General features: G+C 37.6%; 1 protein-coding gene across 3 annotated transcripts; it reads right to left on the reverse strand.

Moving 5' to 3' along the window:
- Positions 1–309: 309 nt before the first annotated feature.
- LOC133807000 (amino acid transporter AVT6A-like) lies at positions 310–16844 on the reverse strand. 3 transcript variants are annotated; one of them, XM_062245107.1, is made up of 5 exons: positions 16258–16844; positions 15717–15869; positions 15181–15384; positions 13585–14050; positions 310–379 (listed from the first exon to the last, which is right to left on the reverse strand). In XM_062245107.1, the coding sequence occupies exons 1-5, from the start codon at positions 16661–16663 to the stop codon at positions 325–327; spliced, it is 1284 nt and encodes a 427-aa protein (XP_062101091.1). In that variant the 5' UTR covers positions 16664–16844; the 3' UTR covers positions 310–324. The 3 variants fall into 3 exon arrangements, with proteins under 3 accessions (XP_062101091.1, XP_062101090.1, XP_062101089.1); XM_062245106.1 differs by lacking the exon at positions 310–379 and adding an exon at positions 6535–6840; XM_062245105.1 differs by lacking the exon at positions 310–379 and adding an exon at positions 6844–7376 and having other exon boundaries at positions 16258–16839.
- Positions 16845–19245: the final 2401 nt, after the last annotated feature.

Raw genomic sequence — 19245 nt, forward strand, 5'->3', positions numbered from 1 at the left:
TTTATTCAAATTTTTAAAAACTTAAATGCGTGAATAATTAATAGAAAATTCACACTGTGCTACTTTTTTTTATCCCACCTTGTTCATACTCTTCACTTTTGGAATCTTTAATCATTGCCATTTTTTTTTCTTCAAAAGGAAAATCATAATCATTATTGTCATGAATTTTATTTTTGAATATTAAAAATTTCAGTGGGACATCCCTACCTCATCTGTCATTTTTTTTAATAGTGAAAACAGAAAATTATTGTGTGAAAATGAGAATAAAATCAGTTAATTATAAGAATATAGAAAATACCATAGTCAAGATTCAAGAGTAGCAATCTATATTGGGCTGCGTTGCGTCAAGGCATAGAACCATACTGTGGCATAAGATAGACTGAAACAGTGGTAAAATTGGAAAATAATAATCAAATAATAAAATGAAAAAAATAAAAGAGAGAGAGCGATCATGTTAATATTGAATTGCCACGTGTTAAATCAACGATATCAAAAAAATGCAATTAATCAATTATAAAATGTAACACATGCAACTGTCAGCCATTTTACAATTAATGCTCCCCATGTCTTTTTTTCTCTAATTCTTAAATTATTATTATATAAATATATCCTCTTTTTTTTTTATGGCTTTTGACTTGGAAGAATGTCCAAGTTCATTTATCAAATTTTGTTTTAGTTGCAAGGACGGCCATATATTAGTACTAAAATATTTTCATGACTAAAGTGAGTATTTGAATCATAATTTGCACATATGGCATTTTCTGGTTTCACATAGCCATTGTATAAGCATATTTTTATAGAAGTTTTATTTATTTTTAAGTGGTGGTTAGCTTAATATTTATTTGTATACAAAATAGATAAAATACTTGAAGAAGGCCTCTAATTGCGGATGGTGTTAGAAAACGACAAGAATAGCTAAATATAGCTATTTTGTAAATAAAATTTCATTGGTATTGGTAGACACATATGTATATAATAATCAGTCGGTGGACGTCTCAATCATACGTGACGTGAGTCATTACCAGAAGTTAAGAGAGATTAGTTGTTCTTAGTAGAAGAGAATAAAAATTAACTTAATAAAAGAGAGTTCTTCTTAAAATAATACGAATAATAGATGTTGACTGTCTAGAACAGGACCAAAAAAAGCTTGAGGTTTTATTAACATCCATGATCACCGAACCAAATTGTGAGGTCCACGACTATGGGATTCCAAATGTACTTAAAAGTAATTATCTAGACTAGGACTTGGACCATACCAATCTCATTCTTACTCACCATTTGATGGTATTTATCTATTCTACTTTTCTTTTTTTATAAAAAATATATGTATATGTATATGGATTGTCACATTTTATAGAATTAACGTTACAAACCATACACTAAATTGATGGAGAACTCAAGGGTGTAATGAAACATAGAATAATCATAATCGAAATTTTGGAGTCACATTGTCATCGACAATGTTAATCTGTTTTATTTTTTTATTGAGTAAATAAACTAATGACCAAACAGGGGAATTGGAGGTGGTCATCGTCCTCTAACTTTTATTTCTATATTTTTAGAAAAAAATTATTATAAAATTATGTTGAACCGTTTTAAAATTAAATATATATATATATATATTGTGATTGTTATGTATTATTATGCATATCTTATTTTCTTCTTTATTTTGTAATCTCAGCTTATTTATGTTGATTTTGAGTTTTATATTTTTTTTTTTGCTTCAGCAAGCAAATATATGATTAATTTTAATAATTTTTTTTTATAAAAAAAATTGCACTATCTACGTCAGTGTAGTACTAACACAAAATAATGTTTCGCGTCAATGTATAACTGACGTGAGGTTGAATTTCATGTCACTTTCTATACTGATGCAGAAACTCTTTAATATCAGTTTGACGTCATTTAGAAATTGATAGGCCAATTAGACTTTTAGTAGTAGTGTCATTTAAAAAACTAAATAATCAGTCAAAAACTTTGATCAATTCTACAAGAGAAATTTCAATTTTTATGCTTGATAAATACTACTATTTAAAAAAAATGCTAGGTATATGAAATATTTTAAAATAGTGTTATTTTTTGGCACTTTACCCAAAATACTCTTACAATTTCTTGCTTCACTTTTCACTTCTCATTTCTTTCTTATCTCTTCCCTTTCTCTCTCTTAGTTCACTCTCTCTCACCTCACAGTACTGCTGACACCACCACCACACTAAATACTGTATTTCGCGCATGATTTTTGGGTTTTCTTTGCGATTTTTTTCAGATCTGAAACTCTGAAATCTACAGAAAATCGACATTGCTCGATGGTGGTTCAATGGTGCTCGATGGGACCTTCAAAATCATGATTTTTCATGAAAATATGACTTTGCTTGATGGTGGTTCGATGGTGGCTTGATAGTGCTCGATGCAATTCTTGCAAGAGACATAATTTTTCACTCGGGTGTCCGTTTGGGGTGTTTTTTTTATTTTGGGTATTTTTTCAAGATCTACTTGTTTGACTTGTTCATATGCACATTTGTGAAGTGTAACACTTGTAAAAAATACAAAATTGCAAACATACCTCATGTTTAAGACATCTTTTGGTATATTTTCAAGTTTTAAACTTCCCAAATGTGCATATGAGTATGTCAAACATATAGATCTTGAAAAAATACCCAAAATAAAAAAAATTACCCCAAACGGACACCCGAGTGAAAAATTATGTCTCTTGCAAGAATCGCACCGAGCACCATCGAATCACCATCGAGCAAAGTCGTTTTTTCATGAAAATCTTGATCTTGAAGGCCCCAACGAATGACTGCTCGATAGTGCTTGATGCCAGCTCGATGGGGCTTTCAAAATCAAGATTGTTCATGAAAAAATGACTTTGCTCGATGATGGTTCGATGGTGGCTCGATGGTGCTCGATGCGATTCTTGCAAAATACATAATTTTTCACTCGGGTGTCCGTTTGTGGTGATTTTTTTAAATTTTGGGTATTTTTCAAGATCTACACGTTTGACATACTAATATGCACATTTGGGAAGTTTAAAACTTGAAAACATACCAAAAGATGTCTTAAACATGAGGTATGTTTGCATTTTTTTTATTTTTTTCAAGTGTTACACTAAAAAATGTGCATATTAGTATGACAAACGTGTATATCTTGAAAAAATACCCAAAATAAAAAAAAATCACCTCAAACGGACACCCGAGTGAAAAATTATGTCTCTTGCAAGAATTGCATCGAGCACCATCGAGCCACCATCGAGCAAAGTCATTTTTTTTAATGAAAAATCATGATTTTGAAGGCCCCATTGAGCTGGCATCGAACCACCATCAAGAAATGTCGATTTTCTGCAGATTTTAGAGTTTTGGATCTAGAAAAAATCGCAAAAAACCCAAAAATCATGCACAGATCTGTTCGAAATACAGTATTTAGTGTCTTAAGTGAAAGAAACATTATTATATTTGAGAAACAATTAATTACCCATAAATTTCTACTCAAAGAATCATCAAAATGTATGTTTCTTTGGGTGTATTGTGTTTATCTCTACAAGGTGACCGGAGTTATGGAGGTTTTTCTGGTGTTGGTGGTGGCGTCGTTGCCGTGGATGGTGGTGTCGTGAGGTGAGAGAATAAACGGAGAGAGAAAGGGAAGAGAGAAGAGAGAAGTGAGGGGAAAATGACAATGATATTTTGGATAGAGTGTCAAAAAGTGGCATAAAATGTGAAATTTTCCTTCTACAAAGTCTCCTGGTAGGTTTAATTCTATATATATATATATACATATATATATATATATCGTTATGAGACTGAATTATCATCATCATAGATATTATACAATTAATTTGTAAATTAAAATCTTCTGGAAAGTAGATGAAAAAAAAGCATATACTTTGTATGCAATCAATTTATTTTCTTCAAATAAAATAAAAATGTTAGTTAGGAGAGAACTCCTGCTGTTCTCATTGACCCTTTAACTCCGGATTATAATAATATAATTTGTTTTCCACAGTAGACCATGCACGAGACATACTTGGATGAACGTAACAATGAACTTATTTGAGGACCAAGCTTAATTTTGTTGAGCAACCTAAATTTCAATTTTGAATATACTGATGGATCACTTGAAAAGTGCCAATCACGTAGTAGAAAAAAGAATTCATATATACATAACGATCATAAGACGTAGCATTAAGCAATCGCTCTCTCTCTCTCTATGTATATATTATATACCCACATATAATCAAGAGTTTAAATTGCTTAATTGTATGTTATCCATTTTAAAACAAAAACACAGAAAAAGCTCAAGATTTTATTAGAAAAAGGCAATGGATGAAAGGTTCTTAAATGGAAATGAAGATTATGTTATTGACAGAAGATTTATGACACGCTACTCACCACTTCATTTTGTTGAAAATGACAAGTTTAACAAATTAAACAACTGTTTGAATCACATTCACTTATGATCGACCAATACTCGATAAATAATCCTCTATCGGACTTTACTGCTTTTTGGCTTTAATATAAATAAATAGATATAAAAACTCTAATATTTACAAAGATTAAGGCTGCAAATGTACTTAAAGTGTCCTACACTACATTACATTACTTTATGTGTGGTTAAATTTAGACACTATCAACTTTGCACATATATATGACAATTTTTTTATAGGGGCTTCACTTTAAGTCTTATCGGTAGGAATCTTAATGTTTCTCAACCCATGAGCAATTTTTGGTGCGACTTTTTTTTATGACCGTGTATATTGTAGCTATTTAGAGCATCCTGCAAATTTTCAGAAAATTTTGAATAGTTTACAGTACCGAAAACTAGGTTCAAACATGTTATTTTCCACGCGCATAAAAAAAATTAGTCACGCATGCAACAACATGTTTGAACCTAGTTTTCGATACTGTAAACTATTCGGAATTTTCTGAAAATTTGCAGGATGCTTTAAATAGCTACAATATATACGGTCATAAAAAAAATCGCGCTGAAAACTGTTCACGGGTTGTAAATACTGAGAACCCTATCAGTAAAGCTTAAAGTAAAGCTCCTATAAGATAATTCTCCATATAGGACAATTCTTCTATAAGAAAATTCTCATATATATATATATATATATATATATAGTACTACGGTATATGGAATTAGACATCTTGTAAGATGTAATACTCTAATACCAATGGGAAACTTGAGCATACATGATTCATAAGACACAAATTAAAATATGCCAACTTTACAAATCATAGGCAAAATATGCTTTTTTGAAATGGAAAAAAAAAATAGACAAAAAAGCCCTATCTCATTCCAAACAGCCCATTCTCTCTCTTTCTCCTCCTCTCTTCCCAAGACTATTAGAAAGAAAAAAAAATTCCCCATAGCCATTAACACCATTCAAGCATCATTTTCTTACCATTGAAGCACCCATGGAAGCACTCATCATTTTTTTTTAACTTTTTTATGTTTTAGTGATTGAACATCCAATCAAAAACTTAAACCCAATAAACGATTGACTTAATTTAGGATTAAAATGGATGCTTTAACAATGGTGCCATGAAAACTTTTTTTAGGTAAAAAGCGATGTTTTAATGATGGTCCATGAAAATTTGATTTTTGACGCAAAATTGATGCCAACGACGATGTAAAACAATGGTTTTGTGATAGTTCGCAATGAAATTTGGTAAAATCTTTGGTGAGACATAACTTTTCACTTGGATGTCAGTTTGAGGTTTTTTTTTTTTGTGAATTTGGTAATATTTTTAGGTCTTTTCGTTTGAGGCCATTATAAAGTTTGAGCTTAAATAATTGAAATTTTATGTTCTACACACTCCAAATTTAAGGTTCTATACATTCAAAACGGGTAGATCCCCAAAAAATACCAATATTAAAAAAATCACTTTAAATCGCGCGGCATTTAAGTGAAAAGTTATCCCTCACCAAAGTTTTTTTATCAAATTTCATCGCAAAACATTGCAAAACTATTGTTTTGCATCATTTTTGTGTCAAAAACAAAGTTTTCATGAGACCATCGTTAAGAATTGTTAAGCATCAACTTACTATCATTTTTTCCTTAAAAAAATAGGTTTTCATGGGACTATGGATAAAGCATCATCAAATATTTTTTTTTTAAACATTACGTATTATTTTTATTTACCTAAATATCAAATTTTCATGGCACCATCTTTAAGCATCATTTTTGCATAAAGATTTAAGTTTTCATAACATCATCACTAGACCATTGTTAAGTATGATTTTTTGCCTAGAGAGAGAGAGAGAGAGGGGGAGAGAGAGAGAGAAAATGGGTTGTTTGAATTAAATTGATTTTTTTGTCCATTTTGTTTTCTTTTAAAAAAGCATATTTTGCATTTGTCAAGTTGACATATTTTTCAATTTGTGGGTCTTATGATGTATGTATTGCTCAAATTAATCATCGAATTATAATTGAGCTTGACTAGTGCAAATCGGAAGAGTTAATGCTACACTAAAAAAAAAAAAGAATAAATCATTTTTAATGATATTAGTAATTGGCAAAGGGGGAAAAAGACAAGGTCAAATTTGTTGTTCTTTTATGGTTGGTTGGAAGGGTCAAAATTTTTGTTAAAGTGATGAATCACATCAGTAACTAGTCGCGGTCAACATTATTATCCACGTGGACACCTTGAGTCAAATGAGTATTTCACATGAGCTTAAATAGTTACTCTAGGCAAGGCACCTAGACAAGACTTGCCAGGCTCCATGATATACATACATATGACTGCTGAATTGTAAAATGTGAAAGAAAGCGTGCAAGCTGTGAATTAACTGGACGAAGCATCCAAACACATTGAAGCAGCTTCTAGTTCTAGTAGAAGACTATGACCAAGTAGTACGATTAGAATAAATAAATATTTGATTTCACATTCTGTATTTTGTAGTGGAAAAATAAATAAGCTATAATATTCTCATTTACATTCAATTCTAAAGATCAAATACGTTACAAACAAACATGAAACACTATGATTTGTGTCTATAACATTACTTTCTATACCCACTGCTCTCTAGGTCACAATAAGTATAACACTCTGTAATTTTTTTAAATGTTACAACCATGTGGTGAATTGAAACACGGCGACACAAGCAATGACTATTACAAAATCGGACGAGTGTGCTCTTTCTAGCAGCTATTTGTGTGAAATTTCCATGACCCAGATTTGTGATTCTTTGGGGTGGAATGAAAACAACCAGATAGTTGCTTCCATCATTTATAAGGTCAGTTTCCAACTTTTTCATCGTTGTTGAAGATGCTGTAGATATCACTAGAGATGGCCATAGTGCTTGATGATACAGCTACTAGGATCATCACCCATGATACTAGTCTATCATGCTTGGTCGCATTTCCATGAGTATCCCTAAATCAAACGAGACAGTATTCAGGCTTTAGCAAATCGAGAACATGACAAAGCTATTGCCTTAATCATTAAAAGGGAGTTCCCTTCGAGTAAAATGCAGAAACCAATGCAGCACTAAGGAAGATCTCAAGTCGTTAGAACCACAAGATACCAAGATACCAAGGGCGTCCATTTTTGAAGACTTTCTTCTCAGTAATGACATGAACCGAAAGAATTCTTGAAACTTGAAGTATTTGAAGACTTTCTTATCCCTTATGCTAGGAGGGATAAGGGGAAAGGAAAAGCAAAAGGGTAGTTGCTGTCCAGGGGGTATTTGTCAATTAGAAGTTAGTTATGGGAGCTGTTATTGGGTGGGAATAGGGTGCATAATAATACAGTGAGTAATGATATATATAGCTAGTAAGAGTTCAGTTGGAATTAGGCTGGAATTGAGTTGTATTTCTCTGTTTGGAGAGACCAGGCTCTCGAACTACCTGGGTTTCAATACATATCTGAGTTTTATTCATTCTGTTCTGTATTAATTCTTTGCTGTTATTGTTTGTTTGGCTGTTTGGAAAGAATCAGATAGGGAAATTCCTATCAAATTGGTATCAGAGCACACGCATTCCATGGGACCGAAGAAGGATTTACAGAGTGAGGTACTCGAAGAGAAGATGGAGTTGATGCAATCTGAGTTTCGCAGAGAATTGGAGGAGTTGCGATTGGAATTCCAGCACCTTCCCAGGGAGCTAGAATCAATGAAGACAGAGGTGTTGCGGTTGCCGGCGATGGAGAAGAAGATGGATCTATTGGTGGTCCACTTAGCCCAGTTACTTCAAGATTCGGGGAAGGCAGTAGGGGGATCTTCGGCGGTGGAGTCCGACCGTCAAAAGTGTGCGTTGGAGGAGGAGACTCGGTCGGGGGCGAGATCGACATAGCCAGGGGCACATAATTCTTCTCTAGTACCGCCGATCATCGGGGAGCCGTCTAATGACCATCACGAACAACGCCATCAATCGTCGGAGCCCTGGGGTGTTGGACAAAATTTTAGCACTGATTTTCGGCCACCAAGAATGGAGTTGCCGCTGTTTTCAGGGGAGAATCCTGACGGCTGGGTGTATCGAACAGAGCGTTATTTTCTGCTTATGCATTTGACGGAGCCGCAAATGCTTGAAACGGCCATTATAGGGCTTGATGGTGATGCGTTGACATGGTTCTAGTGGGAGAACCAAAGAAGGTCGATAACGTCTTGGGCGAGTTTGAAACAACAGATCCTTCTCCGTTTTAGGGCGTCGCCGGTGGGGTCAGTCTCAGAGGAGCTTCTTTTCGTCACACAAACCACCACAGTCAAAGAGTATAGGCTGCGATGGGAGATGTTAGCTTCCCGGGTACCCGATGTACCAGACCACGTGCTGGAAGGAAGTTTTGTTCGTGGGCTTCAAGAGAACATTAAAGCAGCTTTACACATACTTCAGCCCGTGGGCTTGGCACGTATTATGGACACGGCCCAACGGATAGAAGAGGGCCATCAGCTCTTGCAAATGGGCCAGCCCATTCGGCCAATAATGAACAAGCAAAACCTAAGCCCAATCACCCTCAATCGAAACGTACAACACTCTTCTATCGTGAAATCTCATGCGATTTCCCCGACCACTTCGTCTTCTCAGGCGGCGGCATCTATACGAAGCAGTTCTGTGCAGCAGCCGAAACCCCCACCATTTCGCAGATTGACAGAGTCGGAGTACCAAGACAAAAAGGCTCGCGGGGTGTGTTTTCGCTGTGATAAGAAGTTCCACCGTGGCCATGAATGTGACCAAAAATTTATGCAAGTGTTGTTACTGTCGGATGAGGAAGACTCGGTTGAGACGGAGGACTCGCCGCCCCTTTCCCCGGACACCGCAGAGCACTGTGAATCGAAGGAGACACTGGCCACCCTTTCCCTGAATTCTCTTGTCGGAATTTCATCGGCGCACACTATGAAGTTAGCGGGGCAGATTGGTAATCGGCCAGTAACGGTGTTGATAGACAGCGGGGCGACTAATAATTTTATCTCAACAGAGATAGTGGCCACAGTGGGCATGCCAATTACAACGACCACTTGCTATGGAGTGCTATTGGGGACGGGAGGAAAGGTCCGAACAGAGGGAATTTGTGCCAATGTCGAGCTGGATTTAGGAGCGCTGCGGGTTGTCACAGATTTTTTACCATTGGAACTAGGGGGGGCTGATGTGATTTTGGGTATTAGGTGGTTGGAGACGCTGGGGAACATGCAGGTTAATTGGCGATCAATGGTGATGAAATTTGAGATGGGAGGGTCTTGGATTACACTACAAGGAGACCCCAGCTTATGCAAATCTCCTATTTCACTCAAGGCAATGATTTTATCGGTGGAAGGGGAGGCGCAAGGGTTTTGGGTTCAATTGGGAATGCTGTCCACTGACGTTTTAAGTGAGCAACAGCCCATTCCGCAACCAGTAGCATCGGTTTTGCAGGAGTTCCAGTCCGTTTTCGACATGCCAGCGGGTTTACCACCTATACGAGCTCGGGAACATGCCATCATTCTTAAGGAGGGGGCGGGGCTGGTATCCGTCAGACCATACCGCTATGCTCAAGTTCAAAAGGATGAGATTGAGAGATTAGTAACTGAAATGCTTACTGCAGGAATCATACAGCCAAGAAACAGTCCATTTTCGAGCCCGGTGTTGCTAGTTAAGAAGAAGGATGGGAGTTGGCGTTTTTGTGTGGACTATAGGGCCCTAAATAGGGAGACCGTGGCTGATAAGTTTCCGATTCCAGTCATAGATGAGCTGTTGGATGAGCTTCATGGAGCTCAAGTGTTCACCAAACTTGATTTGAAGTCCGGTTACCACCAAATTCGGGTTAAGGCAAGCGATATTGAGAAGACAACCTTTCGTACACATGAAGGGCATTATGAATTTTTAGTAATGCCCTTTGGACTAACCAACGCCCCAGCGACTTTTCAAGCGCTTATGAATGAAGTGTTTCGCGATTTTTTGAGGAAGTTTGTGTTAGTGTTCTTTGATGACATTCTTATCTACAGCCTGTCTTTGGAGGACCATTTAGCTCACTTACATTTGGTCTTGGAACGCCTTAAGGAACACAAGCTTTTCGCTAATAGGAAGAAGTGTATGTTCGCACAAGCACAGGTGGAGCACTTGGGCCATGTGATTTCGGAAAGGGGGGTGGCTGCCGACCCAAGCAAGCTGGCTCCAATGGAGACTTGGCCGACACCAAGGTCTATTAAGGAGCTAAGGGGTTTCTTGGGGCTCACCGGCTATTACCGGAAGTTTGTACAAGGGTATGGGAGCATCGCGAAGCCGCTTACAGACCAGCTTCGCAAAGATTCATATGGCTGGACAAAAGAGACAGATTTGGCTTTTATTCAATTAAAGAAAGCAATGTGGACGGTGCCCGTTTTAGCTTTGCCAAATTTTTTAGCTCTGTTTGTGTTAGGGGCTGTTTTGATGCAAAATGGACGCCCCATAGCCTATTTCAGCCAAGTATTATCACCAAGAGCTCGCATGAAGTCTATATATGAGAGGGAACTTATGGAAATTGTTTTGGCAGTCCAAAAATGGAGGCCTTACTTGTTGGGACGCAAGTTTTTGGTGAGGACAGATCAACGCAGTTTGAAGTACTTATTGGAGCAAAGATTGGTGGCCCTAGAACATCAAAAATGGCTTACAAAGCTGCTGGGGTATGACTTTGATATTCAGTACAGACCGGGTTTGGAAAACAAGGCAGCGGATGCATTATCGCGCCTACCATGCGAACCGATCTTGGCTGCCATTTCAGTCCCAAATGTGGTTTCTATTCCGGATCTTCAAGCACATATTGCGACTGATCCAAGTCTGTCCACCATAGTAAAGCAATTAAAAGAAGGGCAGCAAGTAACGGGGTATACTTTGGTGCAAGATTGTTTGAAATATAAGGGGCGTTTGGTCCTTCCGTCTTCCTCCCCTTTTATTTCGTTATTATTGCAGGAATATCACAGCAGTAACATGGGTGGACATTCAGGTGTGTTCAAGACTTTTCAGAGGATGGCAGCTGACTTATATTGGCAAGGAATGAGAAGAGATGTACAGCAGTTTGCAGCGGAATGTGTAGTTTGCCAGCAGCATAAGTATTTAGCTCAATCCCTGGCGGGTTTGCTACAGCCCTTGCCTATTCCAGACCAAGTTTGGGACGACATTTCAATGGATTTCATAGAGGGGCTGCCGAAGTCGAATGACTTTGACTCTATTTTCGTTGTGGTGGATCGTTTGGGTAAATATGCTCATTTCATACCCCTCCGTCACCCATTTACAGCAAGTTCCGTGGCAACCAGCTTTGTGAGAGATGTTGTCAAACTCCATGGCGTACCACGCTCTATTGTTTCAGACCGCGACAAGGTATTCCTTAGTTTATTTTGGAAGGAGCTATTTCGGCTCCAAGGCACAAGTTTGAAGAAGAGTACAGCCTATCACCCACAATCTGACGGACAAACTGAGGTGGTAAACCGCTGTCTTGAAACATATTTGCGGTGCTTTGTTAGTGCTAAACCGACCCAGTGGGCGAAGTGGGTACCATGGGCAGAATATTGGTATAACACATCATTTCATTCAGCAGCGGGAATGACCCCTTTTTCGTGCATTATATCATAGGGATCCTCCTCCACTTATACGCTTCGAACCAGCCAGCACTAAAGTATCGGCGGTGGAGCAAACGCTTCAAGAAAGGGATAATATTCTGGAGTTGCTAAAACTGAACCTGCATCGGGCTCAACAACGAATGAAGACACAGGCTGATAAAAAAAGGAGGGATGTGCAGTTTAAGGTGGGGGACTTGGTCTACATAAAGCTGAGACCGTACAGGCAGAAAACAGTCGCTAAACGCGTCAATGAGAAGCTCTCTCAGCGCTATTTTGGGCCATTTCCTATCCTGGAGCGCATTGGGACAGCAGCATATCGTCTTCAGCTTCCACCGAACGCCACTATACTTGGGACAAAATCAGCAACCATCCAAATTACCTCCTGAATTAACAGCGGAGTTGGAGTGGATTTTGACACCAGAAACTGTTCTGGAATTTCGGCCAGGTACTCAGAAAGCAGCCCCTCAAGCATTGATAAAATGGAGGAACATGCCGGAATGCGAAGCAACTTGGGAGGATTTTCGAGTGATTCAAGAGTAATTTCCAGACTTTCACCTTGAGGACAAGGTGAAACTTGTGGCCGGCAGTATTGATAGGCATCCTATTACGTTTGTGTATGCTAGGAGGGATAAGGGGAAAGGAAAAGCAAAAGGGTAGTTGCTGTCCAGGGGGTATTTGTCAATTAGAAGTTAGTTATGGGAGCTGTTATTGGGTGGGAATAGGGTGCATAATAATACAGTGAGTAATGATATATATAGCTAGTACGAGTTCAGTTGGAATTAGGCTGGAATTGAGTTGTATTTCTCTGTTTGGAGAGACCAGGCTCTCGAACTACCTGGGTTTCAATACAAATCTGAGTTTTATTCATTCTGTTCTGTATTATTTCTTTGCTGTTATTGTTTGTTTGGCTGTTTGGAAAGAATCAGATAGGGAAATTCCTATCAGTATTATAGAATCTGACCCAAATAAATAATTAAAGAAGAAAAGAATTGACTCAGATAAAAATCATCTTAATTACTTCATATCACATTCAAGAATCTTTGTTCTACTTTTTCCACTATTCTTTACAGACCATAAATTTCACATGAAATGACAACGTACTGGTTGCTAGAAACTAAATCCCAATAGTCCGCTTGTCACAAAACAGTGAGACCCAACTTTTACTCGTACATAAGTCACAAAACAGTGAAGCAAGCCATGATTTATTTAAAAGAGAAACAGGAAACAGGAAACAGGAAAGGCCAAAGAATGCAGCTAATTTTATTTAACTTGTAACTACTGATTGTTTTAATTTTGGTCCACCTAATTTTATTAAACTTGTAACTACTGATTGTTTTAATTTTGGTCCACCTAAATCAGAGAGGAAATCAAATCGTCTATCCAATTCCAATGAATTTTTTTTCTGACTATTCAATTAATTTTTGACACTTCATCCAATTCAAGTAGTTAAAAAACAAGGATAAATTAGAATAGCGATCTATCAAAGAGGGGTCCTCCAAATTTTGTGAATCTTAAATCTAGAACTGATGCATGCAATATCACAAGTGATGTAGATGTATCATAGTCATCGATAAATACCTTAGCGCAATTGCAGCAGGAAAGATAAACCCAACGGTGATTGCGGTTGTGGCACCAGTAAACTGAAATGCATCCCAGATGCTAGGAACAAAATTAGCTCCCACGAAAATAAAACCCATGAGGGCTGCTGTTACTGAGAAGAATCTTCGGTTGTCAAATGCTATGGGAATGGCATAGGGAAAGAGAAGACCATCTATATTAAGGCGGAGGGAGAAAAATACAATGGGGAAAACGAGCATCAGGTGGATGCCATAGCTCACTCTAACAACATCACTAAGCAATGAGCTGTAAGGAAGTCCAAGATCACCATCAAAATTTCCCAGTACATCATCCAAAGTTTGATCCCCAAAAAGTAGAAATCCAAAGAAACTGGTAGCGACGTAGACAGACGAGCATAATGCAAGCGATGCTTTCATTACGGACTTCATCTGCATGGGGTCTTTTAGCTCATTCTCTATAGGGTGAACTGGGTAATGAATTGTATTAAAAACAACAACAAAAAACAAATGATTACATCATATTAATGGAATCAAATAAAATATAAACGATCTTGTCAATGTTGATTCAAAACAAAAATAGTCAACTAAATCACCATCTTCCAAGAAAAGAAAAGAAGAAAAAACATATGTCGATCAGAGGAGAAAGTACTGTTATTGGCAAAAACCAGCAGATAACAAGGTTCCCTTTCTATTTTGGTGGGATAGGTAATCATGTAAGAAATTTACACACTTAACGCAAATATATATATGTATAATTTAAAATGACACTGCATGATTTACAAAAGTTGTAACAAGAAAAGATATTAACCATTGATCGAGTATAGTTTAGGTGAGTGTTATTGGTAGCATCTAAGGATAACTATATATATTTAAATGCAGTAATTAAGAACCAATAATCATAATGTGATGGTTAACTAACTAACATACTTGAGGCAAATGGATGCACCCTCTATTGCTCTCTAGTTGGCTCATTAGGTTAGAGATCACCAATTTTTGATACAAGCACATATAGCCCAATACTACTTGATAGAGATAAGAAGAGTGTGTGGTGAAGGAGAGGTAGTCTCCATGGAAACTCTTGTTTGTTTTCTCTGTAATTGTTGATATGTTCAATATTATGGAACTAGAAGGATGGCTAATGAAGAACCAATCCTAAACTTGCAAGGTAATAATGCTTCTCTTAATCTCTTTTAATACCTTAAATAAGATGACATTATTGCAAATATTCTTGAACATATTTGTTGATGATTGAATCTTTGATTATTGTTTAATGCTCAAATTTAAATTTAACATTCATCATAAAGAAGCAAATATCACCGCGAAAACACATCTTGCTTTTTTCCCCTCAAACAAGCACTCTCCAATTGCTAGCAAATTCTATCAGATTCATATCATTTTCATATTAATGGACAGGCCTAAACTTTCATCCATCAAATCGTTAAATAGATACCAAAGATTCAGTTAGCTAGTTCGAAGTATATTAACATATAAGAAACAAATTTTTAAGTACTCATGCTCAATAAACTGATTAAACATCAAGCCGCTCTTAGAGGTTCTGGGTTTAACGCGAAAGCCGAAAATAGAATTCATAACTTACCATTGTGATGGCAGATGTAGGCTGTGACTAGAACAGGAATAGTAGTTAAAAGCTTCCAAAACGAGGCCTGATCAATGACTTTTGGCATAAGACGTGGCATTTCAATGCTTCCATTTATCAATTTCATCATTGCTATTCCAGCTGTGATGATGACGAACACAATGGCCAAGCCCACTGACAATGCTGATGTGTATCTCAATGAATCTAACAACACCAATACAATTAAGAAGATTAATCAATAAACAATTCAACAGTGATTTCCCCCTTTAACGCTAAATCTATTCACCAAGCAATAGAAAGTATAGTAAATCAGCAACCAGAACTCCACAAGATTTTAGAAAATGCTAGCACGAAACGCAACCGAAACATTTAAAGCATTTTCAGTTTTTCACCCTCTATTGGGTTTTATGTGTGACCCCTAACAAAGGACTAGGAAGCATCACATGTGACCTGAATAAAATTTCAAGTTCAATTATCCTTAAACCCCGAACAAAAAAATAAAGATTTATATAAGAGTAGTGGTTCATAGTTCATACCCACGCGCTTGAATGAAATTAGAGGCGTGAAAACTAAAAGTGTGGTGAGCAGTAATAAGGAAGAGCGCGTAGTCCACCAATGAAGACCAAACCATTCTTCCATCACACCCGTATTGTGGACAACTCCAGACGAAGTACCTGATAAAACATCCCCTGCAACCAAAATTCAAAGTTTTCTCTCAAGTACTAATCATCAAAGTTCACCAGGAAAAATCTAATACGGATTAATCCCAACAAAATCTGAATTAATCAACACTCAAATACAGTTCTAGAACAAGTTAATTAATCGGCTGCACTAACCAAAATCTAGCTTAAACAGTCAAAACTCCATATTCCAAAAATCAAATCCCCAAATAATATAATTGAAAGGGGTAGAAAAGAAACCTTGTAATGCAATACCAATAACAAAAAAGAAAAAAAAAAGAAAGAAAATAACTTCAATCAAAGCCTACAATCTAGAATTGGAATCCAAAAATAGAAAATCTCGAAAATACTGAAACGAAGAGAGTTTCTTTTATTTTTAGGGAGCAGAGGTCCATACCAATAATGATCATGTAGACGACGAGCATGCCCAAATTATTAACCACAATGCAGAGCTGCAGGAGAGACCGGCCTGCACCCCCGAAGGCGTCGGTGGCCAGGCTTGAATACGTTGAAGCCTTGGAAGCTCGAGAGAATCTTAGAATCATGTCAATGGAAGATTCCGTCAGCATCGAGCCAAGAACGATCATAATTAGTCCCGGAATCATTCCCAACTGCTTCACGGCCGCAGGAAGAGCCATGATCCCGGCGCCGACTATAGTCGTTGAGAGGTTGAAAACGGCGCCGGAGAACGAAGCGCCATCGAAGCCGGACTCGAGGGGTTCGTAGTCATCGTCCTTCTGGGGAAGGAGAGGAATTCTGGGGCTTCGGCGACACTTCCGGTCTGCGGAGGGCAGAATCGTCATTTCGGCCTAAAACAAGGAATTGGCCGTTGCAGAAAGGAATGAAGCAAAAGATGGAATGAGAGCTATTAGCGCGGGAAGGAAAGAAGAAAACATAGGCTAATGAGGTGTTTACACGTGTGCAGCTGCCTGAAGTGTTCGGCTGTTTCTGTTTGATATTTCTCCGTCATTTAATTTGTCTGGTTAGGGTCAAGGCCGGTTTATAAGACAATCATACGGAAAGAGCTAACGTGAGGGTTCAGGTTACTGAAGGCACAAGGAAGCCAATTACGATGTGACACCTACCCCACCTACAATTTACATTATATTCCGTACCAAATAAATAACTAAAATACAAAGTTTGGAAAAATAAACACAGGGATAGGGTGAAGTGGACCACTGTTTTTTTCCAAGTTTGTTTCAACTTTTGTCCTCTAATTGAACGTTGGAAAGCTATCGTTGCATTTCAAATTCAAAAAATTCTCTCCTTCTATTATTTATTTATTTATTTTTGTTCTTTTACCTTTTCCTGATTGATGCATAGTTGCATACAAAGCTGTTTTTTCCCTCGGAAACTCCACCTATTAACCTTGTTAATCCCACTAATACTAATCACATACCCTCATTTTTGTTTCTCACTAAAATACCCTTTTAACAAATTAACTCTTTTCGTTTTCTCTCCTTCACCTTCACCATCAGTCATTTCTCTCTCAGCTCAGACCCACCATCACTATCTTCCAAGCTTCTTCCCACCGCAGCTCCCGCCACCTGGGACTGAAGCAGCACCGCTCCCGCCGCCTGAGACCGAAGCAGCACCGAAGTCGCAACCCCCATGCTTCCATCGCCAGAACCCGAGCCGCAATCCCCTTCGCCAGAGCCAAAGACCTGCAACCCCCTTCGCCTAAGCCTGTAACCTCCATCGCCTAAACCTGCAGCCCCCATCGCCTGTGCCAGCAACTCGTGTCGCCTGAGCCCGTAGCCTCCATCGCCTGAACCGGCAACCCCATCACTTGAGCCCGCAGCCCATGTCGCCTGAGCCATCAAACCCTTTGCCTTCCATTGCAGCCACCGACTAGTTGAGTGTATATATGTATTTTTTGTATTGAGTTAAAGAAAAGAAATCGATATTGTTTTTGTTATTGTATTTAGTCAGAGAATGAATTGGTATGGTTTTTGTTTTTGTTGTTGTATTTGATTAGAGAAAAGAAATTCATGATGCTTGAATGTTTATTTATAGAATATCTAGCTTGTGAGGAATGAGGTGAAGAATACTTCATTTTATTGAAAGAAATTGCAGGACTTGCTTTAATTTCCAACTTTGTTCTAACTATTTGAGCCATGTTTTTAATTTGGTGTAAACAACGACCGAATTTAGTGTGAATCGTGGTGAGCTATGTGTGATTGTGGTGTGAACAATGTGTGAATTTAGTGTGAACCATGTCTGAAGTGAAGTTGGTGTGAACCATGTGTGATTTCGATGTGAAAAGTGTGTGAATTTGGTGTGAACCATGTTCTGAATTTATGGTGAACAATGTGTGAATGAAGTATGAATTACGTGTGAATGATGCTAGAATTTATGGTGAATAATGTGTAAATAATGTGTGAAGTATGAATCATGTGTGAAATACATGTAAACCATGAGGGAACTATGTGTGAAACATGTGTGAAATACATGTGAACATGTGTAAAAAAAAATATGTATGAATCATGTGTGACCCATGAGTGAATCGTGTGTGAATCATGAGTGAACCATGTGGGAAAAATATGTATGAATCATGTGTGAGTGAACTATGTGTGAATCATGTGTGAAAGACGTGTGAATCATGTTAGAAAGTTGATGTTCACACATGTTTTGAATTGACCGGATCTTACTTGGAGAAAGCACTCATATTTTTAAGGGTATTTCGGTCTTTTACTATGTGTGTAAGGTTATTTGTGTGAAAAACAATAATAGGGGGTTAGAGTTAGCATTAGTAAAGTTAGTGAGGCTAATTAGTGGAGTTTCCCTTTTCCTCTCTACATATGGCTTTTTTTTTTTTTTAAAAAAAAAAATCATATTACATAAACATGGGAATTTAAAGTTTTCCAAAAAAAAAAAAAAATGAAAACATGTAACTATTCCATTACCAATGTAGGAATTTGTATTCCATGGATTCAAAATCAGCAACTCAGACAAGACTACATGGAGGAAGAGGCACAACTAAATTGAAGAGTTATGGTTGAGAAATGAGAACATGTGGAGACAACGATCTCGAGAGATATGGTTGCAAAAAGGGGACAAAAACACTAGGTTCTTCCATTCCTCAATAATGATTCGGATAAGAAGAAATCAAGTTTGGGCGATTAGAGAAGATGAAGGTAGACTCCATGACAAAAGAGGCAAAATGACCCAAATCTTTAATGATTATTTTGTTAAGTTATTTGACATTGAACTCCCCAATATTCCTACCGGGATGGAGGATCTATTCACAATCAAGATTGATGAAGAGGAGAGCTTTCTTTTGTGTCGGGTTCCCAACAAAGAAGAGATTGAGGAGGTGGTTTTCAGCTTGCATCCTCTGAAAGCCCCCAGTCTTGACGACATGTCTGGGTGCTTCTTCAGGAAA

This window comes from Humulus lupulus, chromosome X (genome assembly GCF_963169125.1).
Source record: "Humulus lupulus chromosome X, drHumLupu1.1, whole genome shotgun sequence".
In the NCBI taxonomy this organism is placed as follows: domain Eukaryota; kingdom Viridiplantae; phylum Streptophyta; class Magnoliopsida; order Rosales; family Cannabaceae; genus Humulus; species Humulus lupulus.